Source organism: Balaenoptera borealis (genome assembly GCF_965194805.1).
Source record: "Balaenoptera borealis genome assembly, chromosome: 7".
Taxonomy (NCBI): Eukaryota; Metazoa; Chordata; class Mammalia; order Artiodactyla; family Balaenopteridae; genus Balaenoptera; species Balaenoptera borealis.
Genome location: NC_138864.1, coordinates 55,287,418 through 55,308,557, shown reverse-complemented (window position 1 = coordinate 55,308,557; position 21,140 = coordinate 55,287,418). Strand labels below are relative to the sequence as shown.

Here is a 21,140-nt window from a genome sequence, read left to right as displayed (position 1 = left end):
CTACTTTCTGTCTCTATAGATTTGCCTAATCTGGACATTTCATATAAATGGAATCAGACAATATCGGGCCTTTTGTGTCTGACCTCTTTCACTTAGCATGTTTTCAAGGCTCATCCATGTTATAGCATGTATCAGTACTTCATTCCTTTTAAGGGCCACATAATATTCCATTGTATCGATACACTATTTTATCTGTTCATCAGTTGATGGATATTTGGGTTGTTTCCACTTTGGGGCTATTATGAATAACGCTGCTTTAAATATTCATATATGTGTTTGCATGGACATATATTTCCACTTCTTTTGGGTATATACATAGAAATGAAATTATTGGATCATATGGTAACTCTGTTTAATGTTTTGAGGAACCACCAAACTGTTTTCCAAAGTGGCTGCATCATTTTATATTCCCACTGGCAATATATGAGGGTTCCGTTCTCTCCACAGCCTCACGGTGGGTGTGAAGTGGTATCACATTGTAGTTTTGTTTTGCATTTCCCTGAAGACTAACGATGTTGAGCATCTTTTCCTGTGCTTATTGGTCATTTGTGTGTCTTCTTTGGAGACATGTTAATTTAGAACTACCGATTCTTTGAGGCGTAACAATAACCTTATCAAACAGCCCTCCCCCAAAGGCAAGGCAGGTGGCCACGGTGCAGAGAGTTAGGGTCCCATCAGCAAGAAGCAGCTTTTCATAAAAGCCTCTCAGTGGGATGGGAGAAGGCTTGGATTTAGAATCAGGATTCCCAGAGCTCCTTGAGTATGGTGACATCTTCACAGATTTCTTAAAGAGAACAGAAGTCTCTGTGTGAATTAAGCCTTGCTTATCAAGCTTTACTTGTTTGACATCATAGTAGGAACTTACAGTAGGACATTCTAAGGTTTTGTTTTTCCTTCTAGAAAATTAGGGTGTACTTGAGATAATCATGTCTGTTCCTAGGGCACAGCAAAGACTAAAACTAACCTTTGTAAAAGGCTGCTATGTGCCTAGCTATTTGCACACATTGTCGTTAAATTGTCATGGTCACAATCTTTAGGTTGCTATTAGGATCCCCATTTTACCGATGAGATTGAAACTCAGATAAACTGCCATTTTTTTAAGACCACCAAACCATTCAGGGGGGGAAACTGAACCAGATCTGTCTGGCTATAAATCTAGCCCTTCCTGTTGACTTTGCTGTTTTCCTTTGCTTTGCTCATTGCCCAACATGGGGGAGGCACTCTTCACTTATTTGTAAACAGACTGCCTAATTGTCTTTCCAGAAAGCATGGACCATTTGCACTCCCACCAGCATTCTATGAATATGCACTCAAACAAATGTCCAGTCCCCAGGCATTTTGAAAGTTCCAAGTGGTTCCACTTTTTGGTTACTTTCTTTGCTTGAAACTCTGTTTAACTTTGGCTGCATTGAATAACAATTAACTGTGGCTCTTAAATTTTCTTTTAACTAGTGAGCACTAACAGGGAAAACCAAGTCCTTGTTTGTAGGGAATAAATTTTTGGCTTGGAGATGTTTAGTCTAACTTTTGGTTTTAGTATTCATATTTTGTGCCCACATTTTTATTTTGGCTAATTTATTTATCCAATAATGGTGAGGTTAAATCTCCTTCACAGTTTTGTTTTGGTCACGCTGAGTCGGGTGAAATTTTAATTTTGATTATTTTGATATATGAATGTGAAATGATAGAAAATGTGAATAAATGAGTAAAACAAGCCCAGCTGATGGATATTGGTCACGAGAGAGTCTGCATTGCTCCTTCTCATGTTTATTGGGTCCAGGTCTCTGTTTCTGGCAATACGAAAGACTGGATAACTTGAAAATTCTCCTGCTACAAAATAAAAATAGAAATTCTGACTTTAACATTTAAAGTGCCTTTTGGAATTCAGGAGAGCAATTGAGCATCACCCCTAAGGACATGGGCTCCCTAGGCAATCTGGGGTTGCAGGTTTGAGAAGGAAGGAACAAACTGCCACTACTCACAGATGACATGATTGTGTAGAAAATCGCGCTTATTTTGTCTCCATTAGACTGTGAGCTCCTTGAGAACTAGGTTATATGAATCTCTTATACTTCCACAGCTTATTGGGGTATACTAGGTGATCAGTTCATACGACTGAATGAATTAATGAATAGTCACTTTGTCTCCAGGTGATAGTGAGGGGCCCAGATAGCATGAACATACACAATTACAGAGATAAACCCCATTTTCAGAAAATGATTTTAAAATTCTAGGCATAAAATAGCTACGTTAGGTGATGGTTTTTAAAAACTAGCATTCCCTGTACATTTAAGTGCATGTAGACAGAATTTACAGCAAGAGAGGCTGGGAAAATTAAACAGAAGTATAACGGTCCCCTGGGAACTAAAGAAGAATCAGGGGGTAAAAAATCTGAGATTACACTGAGTGAACCAGAAAAGTATAAGCGCTTGATTGACTGTGTTTATAGCTGGTCAGAGACTGAGGCCCATCAATTGTTTTGTTACATTTTGAAGTACTACGTTCTAACATTTAGAAGCTCTGGTATTTCTGCTCACATTGCCTTGGTTGAGAACATTCTTCCAGGTGGAATGTCTACCCTTCTCCCCGGCCTGAATGAAGTGGATGGGTGTGATTAATGCCTGATAACTGCAGCCGCTCACTCATTAGGCAACTATGGACTGAGCACCAGCATGTGCTAGCAGTTGCCCCAGGGTCTACAGATCTTGAGATGGGCTACACAGACTCTGCCCTGAGAAGCTCCAGGTCACGGGGAGGTAGCACTGATTTGACTTTTAGTGTATACTGCCCTATAACATGTTAGTTACACACACTCCCACGTATTTTTTAAGATAGTCACATATAATTATGCATGTTTGGGGCTTCCCTGGTGGCGCAGTGGTTGAGAGTCTGCCTGCTAATGCAGGGGACGCGGGTTCGCGCCCTGGTCTGGGAGGATCCCACATGCCGCGGAGCGGCTGGGCCCGTGAGCCACAACTGCTGGGCCTGCGCGTCTGGAGCCTGTGCTCCGCAACAAAGAGAGGCCACAATGGTGAGAGGCCCGCGCGCCGCGATGGAGAGTGGCCCCCACTTGCCGCAACGACAGGAAGCCCTAGCACAGAAACGAAGACCCAACATAGTAATCAATCAATCAATAAATAAATCTTTAAAAAAAAAAAAAAAAAAAAAAAAAAAAAAAAAAAAAGATAGAATCCCCAAAGCAGGGGCATCAAAATAAAAAAAAAATAAAAAAATATACAGATAATTATGCATGTTTACAAAATCTGCGTGCATAATATATAAAATAGTTTGAAGTAGTATTGCAGAAAGTACTATTAAGTCATGCTAAAATGAGTTCAGAATTAAGATTAAAATCAAACATATGCCCAGGCAAGTTACTCTGAATCTCAATTTCTCTCTGCAAAATGGGGATATTTGGGAGAATCAATGACTTCAAGCATGCAACAGGGTGACCAATACACAGTAGATGGCTCAGCACCTGTCCGTTCCCTTTGTGTGCACGTATCGTGTTACCCCAGGCAAACCGCAAACCAGGTCTTCTTAAGTATGGGATTCATGTGTGTTCCTTGAACTCCTCCCCAGAGGTCAGCACGGTACGATACACAGAGCAGAGTGATTGATTACAAGAGGGTCAAGATATATCTTAAGAGAGCTTGCTATCTATCCAGCATTGTGCTGGGACCATCTCACCAGAGTGTTCTCAAGGTGTTTAGGAAGTGAAGATTGATGTCCACTTAGATTTGGAATAATTGACTTTTCCTTTGTGGTTGAAGGTCGATGATGAACTGATGCTGGCACCAGGATTTGCTGCCCCACCCAATCTGGATTACTCAGGCTACCACCAGTACATAGACGAGATGCTTCCTCCGGAAAGCCCGGCACTGTATGGCCTCCACCCAGATGCTGAAACAGAATTCCTGACAGTCACATCCAACACGCTCTTCAGAGCTTTGCTGGAGATGCAGCCCAGGAATGCACTCAGCGGTGAAGAGCTGGGACAGTCCACAGAAGACAAGGTAGAGGGTCATTCTTTCTCTTCTATTGAGTTATACTGTATATAAAGTACACTAATCCTAAGTGCACAGCTAATGAAGTTTACCTTTGTGTACACATAACCACCACCTGGATCAAAATACAGAACATTTCCAGCACTCCAAAAGGATACTCCTGCCCCTTACTGATCAGTACCCTCTCCGCCCCAGGCCAAAGGTACCCACTCTCCTTACCTCTGTCGCCACAGACTAGATAGATTAGATTTCCCAGTGTTTGAACTTCAAATACATGCAGTCTTACAGGAGGTACTAATTTATGTCTGGCTCCTTTCACTCCACATTTCATTGTGAGATTTGTGAGATTCATCCGTGTCGCTGCATGGACCAATGGTTCATTTTTGTTTAGTATTCTACTATATAATTCTTTATTTATATATATAAAAATTTTAATTTGCTCCTTCTATAGGGGATGGGTGTTCGGGTTCTTTGTAGCTTTTCACTACAATCACTGTCACAGCCGTGAACATTCTTGTATAGTCTTTTGTCAGCAGACAAAGCTAACTCTCAAAGCTATCTGCTCATAACACTCATTCCTTTATACCCAGAAGTGGAATTGTTGGATCAAAGGGTATAATGTTCAGCTTCAATAGATACTCCCAGTTTTCCAAAGTGGTACAACCACTCATACAGACTCCCACCAGCAGTGTGTATGAGTTCCACTTGCTCCTGCTTCTTGGGGTCTTGTTAGGAGTAATGGTATTTCTTTGTGGTTTTAACTTTGCATTCCTCAGTTAAGGAATAACACTGAGCATTTTTTCATACGCTTATGGCCATTTGGATACACTTTCATGTGAAGTACCTGTTCCACTTGCTTGCCCAGTTTCTAATTGGGTTGTCAATCTTTTTCTTACTGATTTGTAAGAACTCTTTTATTTCAGATGTGTGTCCTTTGTTAGGTGTATGTATTGCAAATTTCTTCTCCACATGTGTGGCTTGCCTTTCATTCAGTGTGTTTTTGGCTCTGTCATTTTGTTACAGTCTTTTTTCACCTTTTCTTGGGAGATTGGCATTATCGTTCTTTTGAAGGTTCTTATTACCATAGAATGATGGGGATGAGAAATGGACATCAAATAATTTTTTTTACCTTTGGATTAAAATTTTACTTCTCATTAAAACCTGAATAGTTTATTTTTCCCTCAATAAATTAGCCTCTATTTCTCTCAGAATTATCAATCAAGGATTCAGTGTGTGGAAACACAATTAAACATCAGGTCTAATTATAGTGAGGTCCCAGGAACTTGCCATATTATTTCTTGAAATTTTTCAATTATTTCTTGAAATGAGGCCATTCATTGAGACACTTGTTTGTAATTTAGAAGCTTTAGAATTTGTTACAGCACGTTTTATCCTATATACTAACATCTTCCCTATATGAATTTAGATTTTTAAAAAGAAGAACGAATTAAAAAATCCATCCATTTGGGAAATCTATAGTGTTAATAGAAGCAGAGAGGTGGATGAGGTCTTCATCTAGTTCTGGGGCTTCCATCTCTCCAGGGAGGCAGCTGATCATTAAACCAGAAAATGCAAAGCAAATGAGGTAAAGATGCCTCAGTATCTCCTACAAGCAGACTGGTTGTACCAACCACCATCTACTAGGTGTTTATATACTAGGCACTATAGAAAGTGCTTTACAAATATGCCATTTAATCTGCAACAGATTAATCTGAGTAGTATGAGAATCTCTATTTTGGAGATAAGCTTAGGTGACTTGCCAAGGCCAGACAGCTAGAAAGGGCCAGTGAAGGAAACCAGATTTTAGCAGAGTCCCAAAGCCTTTCTTTGACCTAACTTCTCTACAGCACTGTGTTTCATACTCTGTACTGCTGCTGTAAATAAGCTCAAGATTTCAGGATCTGACAAATGACCTGCCAGGGTGCTAATAAAGCAATCTGCAAGCATCACGTCAGAGCCACGGGCAATAATGTGAGAATTAAATGAAAGAAGGAAAGCTGCCTGAGGCTGAAGACAGGCAATATCTTCCAATCTTTTGTCCTTCTTAGGTACTTGTTGGTTTTCCCAGCTCTGTAAAACTGCATCGTTAGAATAAATATCCACATCAGAGTACTATGTGCATATGCACGTCTTCAGTGAACAAATCCTTCATTTCTTTAGGGCAACAGCTACAAAAGATAGAGGCTTCCTTGTTGTTGAAAATATTGATCCAAATTGCCCCCCAAATTTTAGGATGTGTCAGTTGCAAGGGCAGCATCGCAGAGTCACCAGAATTAACTCAAGTGTAAAGGGCATCTTTGGTTCATGTGACTTTTCAAATAACTTTTCTAAAATAGGTTGCAAAATGGACGACCCAAATATTGGGGTTCTCCATTCTCTGATCATGTCTTTACAAACAAATGAAATGCAGTCGATGAGAGAGAGTTCTTATGTTCCCTAAATGCCAACAGTAAATAAACTACAAACAAATAGTAGCACCTCCCTGACTAGACTGTGGGATGTCAAGGAGGGGAGGGGCTGCACCAATTGAGGGAGTTGGCGGTGCCACTCTGCCCCCCTCCTGGGAGTTAGTAGGCATCTTTTAAACTCATTAGCAAGCATCTTTGGGAGTTGTATGATATAGTCTTAGACTTTAAAAAAAAAAGAGGCTATATAGTCACCGTGACCAAAAATGAAATAGAAAGGAGCTAAATCTTTGTGTTTGTTGATGATTTAAGGTTAAGAATGTCTTGGATGACATTTTGGAGAAACTTCCAGAAGAGTTCAACATGGCAGAGATAATGCAAAAAAACCCAAATAGAAGCCCCTATGTCCTTGTTTGCTTCCAAGAATGTGAGAGGATGAATATTCTCCTTCGGGAAATCCGGGTGTCACTTCAACAATTAGACCTTGGATTGAAGGTAAGTTTAAAAGTGAGACTAGAGCAGCCTTCATCACATTCAAAGATACTATGTGGCCTTTTCTCTCCCTGCAAGGGGGAGCTGATGCTGTGTCCTGATCTGGAAGCCCAGCAGTCTGCGCTGAGTCACGACGCAGTACCAGAGAGCTGGAGCACACTGGCGTACCCGTCTACTTACGGCCTGGCCCAGTGGTAAGCACCCCACGCCTGCTCCTGCCGGCCATCGCCAGCCTCACTGCTGGTTTGGTGTTCGGAATTATGCCTCATAGGAACCATGAGAAATGTACTTTGTGATTGTATTCAGCCATAACTGTGCAAACCACCACCAGTTTCACTTGAGTTAAAGGCAAAAATCAATTAAAAGTCAGGCTCAGAGCAAGATTCGAATTCTGCTTCTCACTGAATAGCTATCTGATCTTGGACAAAATACCTGACCTCTCTGTTTCAGTTTTTCATCTGAAAAATGTGGAGAACAGAATTCCCTCCTTGAGTGGATCGGATTTAAATGGCCACAGGAGGCACCCTTAAGTTTACCCTTGCATCATGTTATACCCTTATTTGCGAAGCCAGTGATTACTAATGCCATTTCACAGCAAACTCCTAAAATGGTATGCAGTAAATCAGACTGCCTTCAACTTGGGGGTGTGACCGCAGTGACGTGCCACAAAGCCAGGGACAGAAATTCACAGCTCCCTGAAAGCCAGTGTTGTCTCCAACCACAACTTAGCCTTGGTCGTCAGCACCGGAAGTTTCACAAGGCTGGCTCTATTCTTGGCTTTTCCACATGGACATTCTTTCTTCTCACTTTCCTATATTTTTCTTCCATGCACCAGAATGCTACTCTGATCCTTAAACTGGAAGGTCCCATTAGAATTCCAAGTGACTGCACGTTGGAACTGCCCCCCACCCCCGGGGCAAGGAGGGATTTGCCGGGGGGGGGGGGGGGGGGGGGGGGGGGGGCGGGGGGGGGTGTGCAAACCCAGCGGAAGGTGCCCTGTGTAAATGCCACAGATGGCAGCAAAGCATTGCAGCAGGGAAGAGTGAGCAAAGCCTCTCACTGGATTTCTGTTAATGCTATGAATATCTAAAATCAGATTTTATATTTCCAATCAAAAAAAGGATTTATATTTACACTTAAATTTTATAGCAATAACTTCAGACCTATCTCCACCATCTTATTTTGTGCTTCCTAAATTCTATATTTTTCTTAGCTTCTTCTCTTCCAAACTTTTCTGACTTCTGTTGGTTTAAGTTTTCTTTATCCCATGTTTATCCCTGTACAGTTCCTATTATTTTAGGAAGACTCTTGATGTTGTAACATAAACACTTTTGGTGTTTCTAACACAACGCAAAGTCAATACTGTTTTCCTTTAGACATTTTAAGCTCCTCCTGATCTGGAACTGTAGTTCAACTTTATTTTAAACCACAGTATTTTTGTTTTGTTTACAGTCGGCGATTATTTTTGCTTAATAACATATATAGATTTCTTTGTTCACTTTTTTTTTTTTTTCTTTTCTGTACTTTTCCAAATAAGCTCTCCTAACCCAAATGATTTGGGTAGAACTGGTATTAATATCTCCACTTGACAGATGACTGAGACAGATTTCATGTTTCTCCCAAGACAATCCAAGTATTAATTCTTCTATATAAGTGATTTATAGATAAGTAATTTGTATACATGACAAGTAGAAGTAAAACCATTTAAACTTTTGTCATGAGATTCTATAATTTCAAGAAAAAAAGACCTTTCAAGACTTATTTTTGCTGTTGACAGACTGTCCCTTGGGAATGTTTTTAGGATGCTTTTGTCAAGGTCATTTGCAAAGATGGCCTGTGGTGAATTTGACATATGTTTGAGAAAATGCAGTTATAAAACTGTTGTGGTATGGAATATAGATCATTCAGAAAAATAATGTTAAAAGTATACAACATTATAATTTATTTTACCTGTGTCACCTGTAGAGAGTTGTCATAGTTCAGCTACTATGCACTTTCAAAAATCATGTCAGATGACTTATTTTAAAGCCCAGCCACCTATGTTTTTTTCTCACCACAAACAGCATATCCAGAGACCATGCCATCAGCCATAGATATGGTAAGAATTGCCCTGCTGCATTATAGCCACCAAAGCGATGTTCCCTGAGAGATGTTTGCAAAACTTATGTATTTCTGTTGTATCTTTCTTTTCTTTCTCATCTTTTACACCTTTGGCACAGGGTCCTATTTACTTTTAATCCTAAAATAAAAGTGAGCCCCTTTCCAGTTGGCATAAATTCAGGAAGTAAAGTTCAGGCCACACTGGGGCCATGTAGTCAGCACTGAAAAAGGCAAAGAGGAAAGGAAAAAACTGGGCTTGAGGTTCTCTGAGCTGCTGAATCAAGCATGACTTGAGTCAGATTTTCTCTGGAACCTTCAGTTATAGAAGGCAAAAATGCCATCCTTCATCACCGAAACAGCAACCAGCAGCAGGGTGGATGCTTTGCGCACCTCACCCGGGGCTCCTCCGTCCTGGATCCCCTCTTCATTGCCCTAAAGGAGGAAGTACACAGCAGGCTTTCAGTGTACGTGGTGGGGAGTAGATGGTATTGTGTCTGAATTCTCTTTACTGCCCTCTCTCTTGATTAATGGTTTACCTGTATGTAGAATTCTAGATACGATTATTTTCTCTCAGAACTTCAGTGTTATAACTGCATTGTCTTCTGGCGTTTATTGCGGCTGGTGAGTCTTGTTCATAAATACTTGTCATTCCTTCGCAACTAAGTTACTGTCTCTGGGAGGTTTTTAAGATTTTTTCTCTTGACCCTTAATGTATTAATATTCTGTAATCAATGCTCTGTAATTTTTACTGCTGTATTTAGGTGTGGTCTTTTAAAAATGCATCTTACTTGGTACTGTGTGCTGTTACAAATGGGAGGCCACAGTTGTTTTCCACCCTGTAAAATTCTTAGCCCTTCTTTCTCCAAATATTGCCCTTCCCATTCTCTTCATCTGCCTGAACTCTCATGTTCCATCTGTGTGTCACTCTGTGTGTTCTGGTTGAGTTTGTCAGTTCTGGCTGATCTTCATTATATCTTCAAGTATCTCCTGTTCTCTTGTCTACTGTTTCTCCCCTGAATTTTAAAAATGTCACTGTCCAAAATCAATTTTTAGGTTCATGTTGCTTATTTTGAGGGGAGGGGAAAGTACCTGACCTAGTTTTGTAATTTTGTTTTTATGACTGCCACCCTTTTTCTTTCTCAAGTTTAAACGTGTATTAAGTCTTGATTTCAGATTCCTCTTATTTTTATTTTTTGGGTTCTCTACCTTCCTGTTTATTGGATTTGCAGGTGGCTTTTCAGGCCATATAATCAGTTGTCTTCCTACTCAAATAACAGTTTGGCTGGTTATAAAAGTAATTTAGCCCATTCGTTGTCAGAGGACTTTGTAGGCATCGTTCTATTCTCTGATTAAATGCTGCTGTGGAGGTGTCTGAAGCTAACATAATTTTTTTTCCCCTTTATATAAAGACTTCGTGTTTTTTCCTGGCTGTCCAGGGGATTCTCTGTCTCCAGTCTACATTAAGATATATCTTAGTGTTGATTATTATGTGTCATATTTTCTTGCAACATATGTCCCCGATTATAATGATTCAAATTTGTAACTTAGGAAAACTCACGTTTTCTAGAACTGTATTACTAAATGTGTGTTGTTTCATTCAGCATTCGTCCTATTTCTACTCCAACTCTTTAACTCGTTATTTCCATTTCATTTTGCTTTTATTTACTATTCTGCCTTACACTGCTTACTTTGTGCTTTCATTTCTATAATTGTCTTTTCTGAGATTTTTCCAACTTAATTTCCTCACTTTTTCTTACCTTATCTATGTAATGCATAATCTTGTTATACAATCACTCATTTTTAGAAAAACTTGTTGCTGCAATGTTTATCCTCTTGTGACAACATTTTGAGGTAAAAAGTCTTCTATCCTTGCTTTTCCTGTTCTTTGCCGTTCTTCTTTGTGGGATCTATCATCAAGTATGTTTTCCCTAAAACCAGCTATTTGAAAGAATTTAATATATGGGGCAAGGCCCAGGACCATGTTCTAACCTGGCAGGAATTTTCCTTGTGACCCAAGTTTAAATGTGAACGTTTAAAAGCCTTTCCTCCTTCATGGCCCAATCTCAGACAGACGTTTCCTCCAAGTGGTGGTCTGTTGGGATGATTTCTCACTCAACCCTGCTTCCTTGGCAACTCCGAACGAAACAAGGTCCCAGGAAGTGTCAGTGCTACCTGGTGTGGCCCTCACCCTGGAGAACTGCTTTGCTGCCTTTTTCCCTGGGCTCTTCTCTCTGCGCTCCATTTCCCTACTGATTTTAGCAGCCCTTCAACCTACATTTCAGTATCTCCTCATTTTATGAAAGTTCATTTTTCCTTAGCTTCTGTGAGCTGGCTTCCTCACAGGTAAATTTTAGATACTTCCTACCTGGCCTAATTGCCGTGCCCACGGGATGAGAGAACCTGTGTAAAAGAGCACTTTCTCGCACCACAGGCTCTGGATGGATGCAAGATGGTTGGTTCCCTTAATAGCCTTTCCTTTCCCCCTTTCAGGTAATTACTGCACGTGGGAAGGCTAATGCCACGTTTTACAGCCCCTGCCTTTCCTGGCAACTCTGGTCTTATAACAGTCATTGCAGCCTTCCCCTCGCCATCCTTAGACACACCAGGGTGCTCTTTCCCGTTTATCCCTGTGCACCTCCGTGTTGGCGTTTGTCAGCCCGGATCATACACAGATCACCTGTGTAGTGTCACCACGTATCACTGGGAAGATCTAAATAAAATAGTGGTTGAATAAATGGAGGTGAATTTTTTGGTCACGTTTCCCAGTGTGTCTTGTCCCCAGTCTCAATGGGACGTATAATCTAGCCCTTTAAAGGGACAGTGTTCTGCAAATCATCAGGTAACGATTTCACTGGTTATCAGTTGTGGACCTCTCTACCACCACCCTTCACCCCTGTCGCCCCCGCCACGGGCTCTAGTCTTACTGAAAACCTTTATTACCGAAAAGCAAGTCTGTTTCTTCTTACCCTCCACTCACCAGGTTTAACGACCTCCTCTTGCGATGTCGGGAACTGGATACCTGGACACAAGATCTCACCCTTCCGGCTGTGGTGTGGCTTTCTGGCTTCTTCAACCCTCAGTCCTTCTTAACTGGTAAGGGCTGGGGCAGGGCGGCCCCTGATGCTGACAGAGTCACGCCCCCAGCAGCACCCCAGCCTCGCTTCACCCCAGCCCTGCCCACTACAGAGGAAACAAAATGCCAGGCAGGACAGGAGCAGCCAAGAGAGGTGGGATGGGGTTCATTCACCCCGTGAACGTTTTCCGTCACGGGCTGCCGGTCTCTCACATCGGTTCCACTCTGGCACAGCAGCGCATAAGCCAAATGGGTATAGCTGTCCCAGTAAAACTCCATCCACCAAAGCAGGGAGGTGGTCCTGCAGGCCGTTTCCCACCCCTGCTCTAGTGCAGCCACGTGGAAATGGCCAAGAACACCCTGTGGGGCCAAAGCACGCCTCACGGAGGGAGATGCTCAGCTTATACGGCTGGCTCCCGGGACCCTCCTGTCTACGGCTTTATCCTACTCCAGTCCTGTCTGTCTGTCCTCCTCCCAAAGCGATCATGCAGACCACGGCTCGAAAACACGAGTGGCCACTGGATAAAATGTGCTTGACTGTTGACGTCACCAAAAAAACGAAGGAGGATTATGGGCACCCCCCCAGGGAAGGCGCATACCTCCACGGGCTCCTCATGGAAGGTACGATGTCCCAGAGTGCGTGTAGGGTTATCGCAGTTAGAACCTTTCTCACTCAGCTTCAGGTTGGTATTTGTCCTTTGTTTATTCCATTTCTCAGCACTCACTCACACTGGTGGTTATTTACCTCGTTTCCGGCTTTCAAACAAACAATTTAAATGCTGAGATAGGGTGTGTATCCAATGTGAGCCAAATTCTAAGGCCATGGCTATCACTTAAAGACCTATACACTGAATTTACTTTGCTTTTTCATCAGTGTAAAAATCTTTCTTCTCCTTTTTAAAAAACTGTTAACTTCACTCTTGCGGTAAAATACCAGACTTCTCTAAGCCTGTACGATGCCAATGCATATTGTGAATCTCTGGGCGAAGGAGTAGAATATGCAGTATTTTCCAAATTTATTCACCCATGCATTTATCTTATCTTGTAGAACACTTCCTCTTACCTTAAAGGGCACTTGGAGAAATGCTTTCCAAGTCTCTGCCAAGATGCTCCTTTTTAACACTTGTGGCACGTGCTTTAGAGGCGGGGTAGGTGGTATAAACAAGTGACCTGAACTTAGACGAAGAAAAAAAGGTGCAGTGGGGAGGGAATGTGGTGAATTGGACGCGTCTTATACTGTCCATAAGCATGCAGATTCACTTTTTTAAAGGAAGGACAAACTAATTTGCTTTACTGCATCTGGATTCTCTCTCACGGAATCTGTTTGTTTTCATGTAAGTTTTACACCTTTTAAATTCAAATTAAGGAGAGTTCAGGCATTAGCACAGGAGCAAGAGTCTCTGCTTACAGTGTATGCGTGGCCCCTGGGCAGCAAGTACCTTCATCTCCCTCCCATCTCAGTCATGGGCCAGCTCGCTAAGGAAGCCACTGACGAGGAGTGAAGTGACAAAACCGGAACGTTTATTGCCTACAACAAATAGAGGCTCAGCACCAACATAAAGCACGGTTGTAACCCTTGGGTTTATGCTGTAGGTGCCCGATGGGACAGCCAATCAGGAGCCATCGTGGACGCCCACCTCAAGGAGTTAAGGTCTGCAATGCCAGTCATCTTTGCAAAAGCCATACCCGCGGACAGACAGGAAACCAAACACACCTACGAGTGCCCTGTGTACAAAACCAAAACGAGGGGCCCCAACTGGGTCTGGACCTTCAGGTTGAAGAGCAAAGAAAAGGCGGCCAAATGGGTCCTGGCAGGCGTAGCCCTCCTGCTGGAGGCGTAACACGGCCCTTGCAGAGGGGCTTCTACTCCTCTCGCCGGCGCACCGCGGAGATGTCCTTGTCCTTGTTCCCGCACAGTCGTTTATTCTACCGAGAGGCATAAAACAAACAAACAGAGTCCAGCTCCTGTACCTTTTAAGTAAGTAACTTACTTAAAAGGTGCATTCGTTGTTTGTTTTTAAACAAACACCATCTCTGAAAAGTAGAGAAGGGGGACAAAAAGAAGCAAATGTAGAAAAAAAGATGGGAACCCTGCTGAAAATCTGTTCATTTTTAGCTCTCCCCAGTACCCTGGCCTCCCCCTTCCTGCAACACAAAAGAGTAGAGTACAGTATAGATCACATTTTCATCAAAGTTCCATTGAACCTCAAAAACAATATGGTTGCAAGTCTCCCGGTCCATACATGTGGGAGCCTAGTTCTTGTACAGAAACAAAATCTCCTCTAAAAAGTATTAGCCTTAAAAAAAAAAAAAAAAAAAGTATTAGCCTTTATATTCTTTTAAAAGATAGAAGCCACCGGCCCCAGGCAGCTGCTCCTGCTGGCCAGCAGCCCTCCAGTGTCCCGAATGTGACTGACTGACAGGCCACTTTTTTGTTCAAGTGTTAACAAAAATAAAACTCAAGATCTACAGGTAATTGCACCTTGTAATTTAGGGGAACATTTTCAATATAAATTTCCAGTGACCCAGAGCAGCTTCAACTATGTGGTTTGAACTGTGGTCACTTGTGAGAAGGTAAACTTAAAGGGGATGTAACCCCTGTCACAAGCTGGCCTCCAGGGACTGGTTTGGGAGGTAAAAGATCAAGGCAACAAAGGCAAGAGCTGCTTACACAATGTTTCCTCTGGGGTAACTCTACCCCATTTAAACTATGATTTTTTTTAATCAGCTGCAGATGCTTTTAACAATTCAACCTATAAACAGGCCTGCGTATACAGGTATATCGATTCCTCTCTCCTCTTCCTGAGAAATCTTTTGAAGTATATAAACAAACAATCTTTCTTTAAAAAAAAATAGTATTTAGATCTACAAAGAAGTTCTGTATACAAACACAACCATAAGAAATCTTAGGCACAAATGGCATGTCTTGTTGGGAGTCCTCCATGGTGAGCTGGCTGGTTCTTCTCTTAATTGTCTTTTACCAGCTGCTTTTGTAAGCTGAGAAAAAATGGGAAGCATTAGTGGGACGGAGGCAAAAGCACAGCGGCATCCTAGGTTAGAGGCCCAACCATCCCCTGGAGTACCAAGCCCGAACCGGCTCTCCTGTCAGCAGCTCAGGCCCGACTCCTCACGCACGCACAGGGGTGCAGGCCGGCCCCCGGGGGGACTCGCCTGACTCCCGCGTCTCTACATGCAGCCTCCTCGTCCGAGTGCACACGGCCCAAGCCTCCCCTCTCTTTAGCGCTGCCTCGGGCCTTCGCAGCTTTCCCTCAGCCTGCCTTGTAGACTCTTTACTGTTCGAGGCAATCGGGGAAATTGTAGCAAAGGGGGAACTTCCTGAGAGGGAAAATACCAGTCCCGAGCTTGCCTAATGCAAACAGATACAGGATGACTGGCACTCGAGGTGGTTTCTAAGAATCAGGCTGAAACAAGGCAACCCAGTACCTGCCTAGAGGGTCTCCCCTGCTGCACCCGGGAATTACAACCTCTGTTTTTGATTTGTGAGGCTTACCTCTCCAGATATTCCTTAACGTTATTATAACCGTAAAACTTGGCCAGATGAATGAGGATGCCTGTGGCACAGCGACCATCGCGCTTCCGACAGTAACTGCAATTGCAGATGCCCCGGCAGGGAGGACACATCCAGCCCTAGGGAAGCAATGGCAGCAGAAATGCCCCCGTTATCAACAGGCTCCCGCAAGATGAGCTTCTGATTGAGCCTGGATCACTCAGCCTCGCCACCAATCTTTAATCACGTGAGACCCTTAAGATAATCCTTCACCCTGTGACATGTACTAATGTCTCCTTCCTCTCGCATGTTTCAAAAAGGTCCAGAAAGGTTGATCACCCCAGATCACGCATGCAGAAACACTGAAACGTGTTGGTTTTAAACAGGACCAGGTGCATGATTAGTAGACATATGTTCAAAAAATTTTGGAGAATTTCAGGTATCAGAGCAAGTGCAGGGCCCCTTACAACTTCACAGGTCACACGCCCAGGAAGTCGGCCCTGCTTCTGAGAGCATAGGGTTTCTCAAATCACTCAACCTGAGTAGCAGTTTACATTCACTTGCAAACTAGGGACAGTCTATTTACCCCCATGACTGCTGCAAAAGAGGTCTTGCAGTGGTTAAGAGCACAGACGCTGGAGCGAGACTGCCCAGGTTCAAGGGCATACACACTAACCATCATACTATGTATTATCTCATTTTACAGAGAGAACCAAGGGGTTGGGAGGCTGAAAGAATAACAACTGAAATAAACTGCACTAACAGACATGAAATCTCAGAGCAGTGCAGGTGCGCACAGAAAGCACCCTACACCGTGGTATACCCACCCCCTGGGCCTGGCCCCGGCAAATCCAAGGTAAAGGACGCTGCTGGAGGAAAGGGACACAGGCTCGCCTGTACAAACCCTAACTCTAAGAAAGCTTGCCTCTGACCCTGGAAAGCGCAACGCACTCTCTTGTCCAGTCCTATCTGTAGGGCAGGAAACTCTACTTTTCATTGCTGCCAGTCTCAAGAGGCAGAATGAAAGGAGGGTGGTGAGGGGGTCTACAAGACGCAGAGCTCTGCAGCTACAGGTACCCGATAGAGGGCCCAGGAGCCCCGTCCTCAGCTCGCACCCCTCACCGATACAACTCAGGCCGAGGCGAGCACTGTACCTACCGGGTCCAGCAGCGCCGATCTCACGTCCTCCCCGTAGCGATTCCGCAGGCAAGGCCCACAAAACTGTCCTCGCACCCCGCCGCAGCTCTGGTTCCGACACACCGTCTTGGTGTCAATGGTCTTCTGCCGACACTGGTGGCAAGTGTTACCCTGAGGTGGAAGGCGGTGAGTGGTGAACATGGGATTTAGAGGGCGGGGCCCAGGAGGCCACACGGACATCCCAAGTGCACGAAGCAGCCCTGCCTCTCCCCGAGCATCGAGCGGTGCTGTTTCTCGGGTACAAACACTGGCACTCTCCAGTAGCCTGTAAGCACTTTTAGTTCTGGGGCCAGAGAAGCCTCTTAGGGCAGAGGAGACTGAGCAGGGAGCCTGGAAGAAATGAAATGATCAGCTGGACAGAAATGACGAGAGAGACCAGAGCCCACAGGGGTGACAGGTGACTGAGTGATGGTGAGCCCCGGGCAGCATCACACGGCTCCCACCCAGTTCCCAGCAATCCGGTTATGTTCAGGATGAAACCTCCTGGTTTGAAAACACTGGCAATTAAACTGAAAACCTTTTAACGGTATTTAAGACACTGTCCCATTATCTAAGAAGGATGCAGAACAACACAAAGACATCCTCTACATTACCATTTTAAAAAACTTTAACACATTTCCTACCTACCAAAGATATTCTTCTATCAAACTTTAGTTTCTAACGGTTATATAAAATATATATTATACATACATTTTCAATATGTGTTACTAATATATTGGAAATATATTTCTGTTGGTTATAAAAGCGTATTATTTTTTTCAACGTTTAAAACATAAAAACTATTTAAAATATAACAATTACAACTGTGCTTTTTCCAGACTACAGCCCTGCCTCCCCCACAGATAATATGCATCCCCCAGAGAGACCCGTCTCCTGATTAGAATTACTGCACTAAGCCGTCTCCCCTTTCCCAGTTATAGCTGCTCCGACTCGGAGCCCACCTCTGTGCCCTGGGGAGACGGCACAAGTGCGTAAGCCCAGATACAGTTTAAAACAAGGCAGGATTTCACATACCAGTGCCTGGGACTCCCAGTATAAGTGACGATCATGAGAATTATTCATCAGATATACTTTACCAGAACTTTATCGTAGATTTTATCTCGAACAGTTATGGCCACATTCTCCAAGTCCTCTTCAGTGATGTCCTCCACTGGCCGAAAAGAAGATACACAGCGGCGGCGTCGATATCCCTGGCATCTCCCCTGCAGAACGAGCCAAAGCAGAACTGGGCATTAGATGGTTTGGGCCATTTAAAAAAAAATTATAGAAGTTTTAAACTCCTCAGAGCTCTAGGACCATGAATGTTATCTATGTCCCTCTTCTATTTCCCTGAAATCATTCATACATTTCAGTCATTTGCTGAGCTCCTACCCTTAGTGCCAAGCTTCCCTGATAGCAAGGTGACACAGAACGATAAACCAGAAGCTCAGGGTTTCCCTGACCAATGAATGGTCCCCTGCTGCAAGCTCTGTGAGGACAGGGAAGTGACCCACACTGAACAGCCAAAGCCACAAATAGGAAGGGTCCAAAGTGTCTTGCTTTAGACGGAAAGCACTCCAAACTCCCCATTCCTGAACAGAAAGACCAGAGACATCACTGTACTTGCCCACAAGCAAAACCACGAAGCCACCCGCAGCCGTTATCAGGCCTTTACAGCCTCCGCTGGAGATGAAGCTGGGGTCCTAACCACTGCTCGGGTTAGAGGAAGGACCCTCTTCATGGCCTACAGCTTAGACCAAGCGCAAGCTTGGGCCCAGGGTTCTTTTCCGAGTGCGGTCCCAGGAGTACCCACAGCATCTGGGAACTTGGCTGAAATGCAACTTCTCAGCTGCTGCAGACCTACCGAGTCAGAACCTCAGCGCTCTCAGCGAGCCCCGGAGGGCTGTGACGAACGCTCACGTGCGAGGACCACTGGCTTAGACAAAGAAGCATTGATTCATTATAGTCAGAAAATACCCCGCTCGTTGTCTTCCTTCTTCTGAAACTGTAAAACTCTTCTGCGAACTTGGCGGCCGACACGGTGAAGTTCTCCAGGGCGAACTTCTCGGGAGGCCGTGCGCTCCGGGCCGGGTTGGTGCGCCGTGTGATCTGTCCCTCTGAGAAGGCCCGCCTCACTGCTTTCTTCTTCTGCAGGTGAGAGCACAGACACACACAATTGGCTGCTTTCTGGAATGAAAGCCATCTAGCAACCGACTGTGGGCATGAGTACTGGAATCAATACATATAAGGAGTTCCACTTACAGAAGCTGAGTTCGGGGTTCGGACCGGGAAGAAATCTGGCATTGAGTTCAATTCCGCCAATAACTGAGCGAGCTGAAGTTCAGAAGAAAGAAAGGATCGTGCATAAATATTGCCAAGTCTACTTCATCTAACACGTTACCACAAGTCTTCCAGTTTGCAGCCATGAGAAACTTGTAGTTTACATAAAATCTCAGCAATTATTTTTTTAACCTCACATGTAAAGATTTTTATCTACGCAGGTGAGATGCTGATATCATGAGAGGAATAAAATCTATGCCCGTTCCTTATGTAGAAGGAGAAGACACGATGAAAACTGTCCTGGAAGGCCCAAGGCCTGGAGCATGAGGTTAGAATTATGACTGGACCACTAATTCGCAGTGTGACCCTGGAACCTATCATCTTGCCCACCTGAATCAAGGTTCATCATGTTCACAACAGAAAAGGCCCAACTAGATCATTCTGACAGTTATTCAGAGCTCCGAAACACTGATTCTTTAAGTTGGTTAATTTCTCATCAATAAAAATAATTTATGAAAATATTCCCAAATAAACACCTAAGAACACCAAATAACAGGCATTAACGTGCCAATCACACAATTTAATTAGGATTCCTTTTAGTTTCAGACTTACACAGACGTATGGGTGTCACTAAAAAATCATGAACATAGTTCTTATTTTAAAGATGCAGAGAGATGCAACGCCAAAAATTTCTCTTAGCTGAGCACAAGTATGTCTCTGGATAAATTATACCCCAAAGTAGGCTTTATATTTTCTTAAGCAACTTATTAGACATATAATAAGACTGCATATACAGTATCATTAAATTATGCTTTTTTAAAAGAAAATAAAGAAAAAAATATACCAAAATACTAAAAGTAATGATGATTGGTGAGAATTATTTTTTTAAATTCTGTATATATATATAAAATTATGAAGGAAACCACAGTTACTGACCACATATAGAAAAACCAAATGCACAAAGATTTCACCTTGTTCCATTAATTATTCTGGTGAAAACATTTTAAAGTGATTCAAAACTGCTCAGTTCCTTTTAATACCTAGACCCCTTTCATTCCTTTAGCTGATACGTGACACTACAGCATCTAGGTTGAAAGCTGCCTGCCTGACCTGCACAAAGCAACTCCTAAGTAGGCTTCATGACACCCACGTTTACACATTGCTGCTTTCTGCTGGGAACAGGCCCTCTCATCTCTGTAAAATACCACTGCATATTTGCAACGTAACTTGATCAACAGTAAACGGCGTTTAGCCCATGGCACTGTGGAGGGGGCTAAAAATGGTCCCAGGAGTCTCTGTTCCCAAACCGGAGCTAATCAGGTGATAACCGCTTGGGGTCCAGGAAAAGAGAAAGAACCCACAATGCCCAGTGCACACTTCCTGACAGAAGCCAAAGCAGCAGCGGCTGTGGGGGCACAGCCCTGGGAGCCCCAGCAGTGGCGGTCTCGGGCCGCGCGGCCTTACCATGGCTTTGTTCTCCTTGATGTTCATGGTCCTTTTCAGCAGGGCATCTGAGCTCTCCTGGCCCTCATCCCTGGAGTCGTCCTCAGACTCAGAGGCAGAATCTTCCCTTTCCTTCCCCTGTCTGCAGCTTGTCTTTCTTCCAAGAATTCCATTCTTACTGTCCTGTATGCGCGAGCCAGAAAACAACGGCTCAGGAGAACTGTTCTTATCGGCATTTTTTGCCGGTTTCTTGGTGGGGAACTGAAAGGCTACTCGAAGACCAATACTGCTTCTTCTCGGCCTGCTGCTTCTAGGTGGAGCCTTTTCTTCTTCTTCATCTTCCTCTTCCTCACTCATGAAAGATGCTTTACCATCATCACTCAGCTCTGACTCCACGAGCTAATGAAATGAGAGAAAGAACAAAGACAGTGCCTATAAACAAACCTTCAGAAAGACACACACTTAAAACCACTCTGACAGTATCTTAGGAAAACAATGAATAGCTGAAAGCTCTCCCTTCCTATTGGTAGTTCCCTCTGAACTCTTCAGTTAAATGCGCAAGTAGTCTGTAGACGAACAAAATCAAAGAGCAGACGACTGCGCGCTCTGGCCCAGCCACACCCACCGGCAGACTGTGTCCTATTCAGAGCATCAAG

The 21,140-nt window shown here is 43.6% G+C and overlaps 2 protein-coding genes and 1 long non-coding RNA gene across 8 annotated transcripts in view; 1 reads left to right on the top strand and 2 right to left on the bottom strand.

Annotated features, from left to right (window-relative positions):
• The window catches only part of DNAH11 (dynein axonemal heavy chain 11), a 318,101-nt gene extending 303,184 nt beyond the window's left edge, over window positions 1-14,917 (top strand). For 2 of the 3 annotated variants that reach the window (XM_082398151.1, XM_082398152.1), the window contains exons 77-81: window positions 3,774-4,016; window positions 6,725-7,098; window positions 11,985-12,097; window positions 12,558-12,698; window positions 13,671-14,917. In XM_082398151.1, coding sequence (XP_082254277.1) covers window positions 3,774-4,016; window positions 6,725-7,098; window positions 11,985-12,097; window positions 12,558-12,698; window positions 13,671-13,918 — 1,119 coding nt within the window. In that variant the 3' untranslated portion in view covers window positions 13,919-14,917. The remainder of the gene's footprint in view (window positions 1-3,773; window positions 4,017-6,724; window positions 7,099-11,984; window positions 12,098-12,557; window positions 12,699-13,670) is intronic. The other variant, XM_082398153.1, reaches the window with a different exon arrangement.
• LOC309631856 overlaps window positions 1-21,140 on the bottom strand; it is a 916,236-nt gene that overhangs the window by 732,632 nt on the left and 162,464 nt on the right. The gene's annotated exons all lie outside the window — the stretch shown is intronic.
• CDCA7L (cell division cycle associated 7 like) overlaps window positions 13,932-21,140 on the bottom strand; it is a gene marked incomplete at its 5' end in the record, with an annotated part of 34,665 nt that continues 27,456 nt past the window's right edge. For 2 of the 4 annotated variants that reach the window (XM_082398367.1, XM_082398369.1), the window contains 8 exons: window positions 13,940-14,374; window positions 14,405-15,074; window positions 15,589-15,725; window positions 16,744-16,893; window positions 17,859-17,984; window positions 18,739-18,909; window positions 19,024-19,095; window positions 20,506-20,883. In XM_082398367.1, coding sequence (XP_082254493.1) covers window positions 15,044-15,074; window positions 15,589-15,725; window positions 16,744-16,893; window positions 17,859-17,984; window positions 18,739-18,909; window positions 19,024-19,095; window positions 20,506-20,883 — 1,065 coding nt within the window. In that variant the 3' untranslated portion in view covers window positions 13,940-14,374; window positions 14,405-15,043. Of the gene's footprint in view, window positions 14,375-14,404; window positions 15,075-15,588; window positions 15,726-16,743; window positions 16,894-17,858; window positions 17,985-18,738; window positions 18,910-19,023; window positions 19,096-20,505; window positions 20,884-21,140 lie in introns of all 4 variants that reach the window. The other 2 variants (XM_082398370.1, XM_082398368.1) reach the window with 2 other exon arrangements.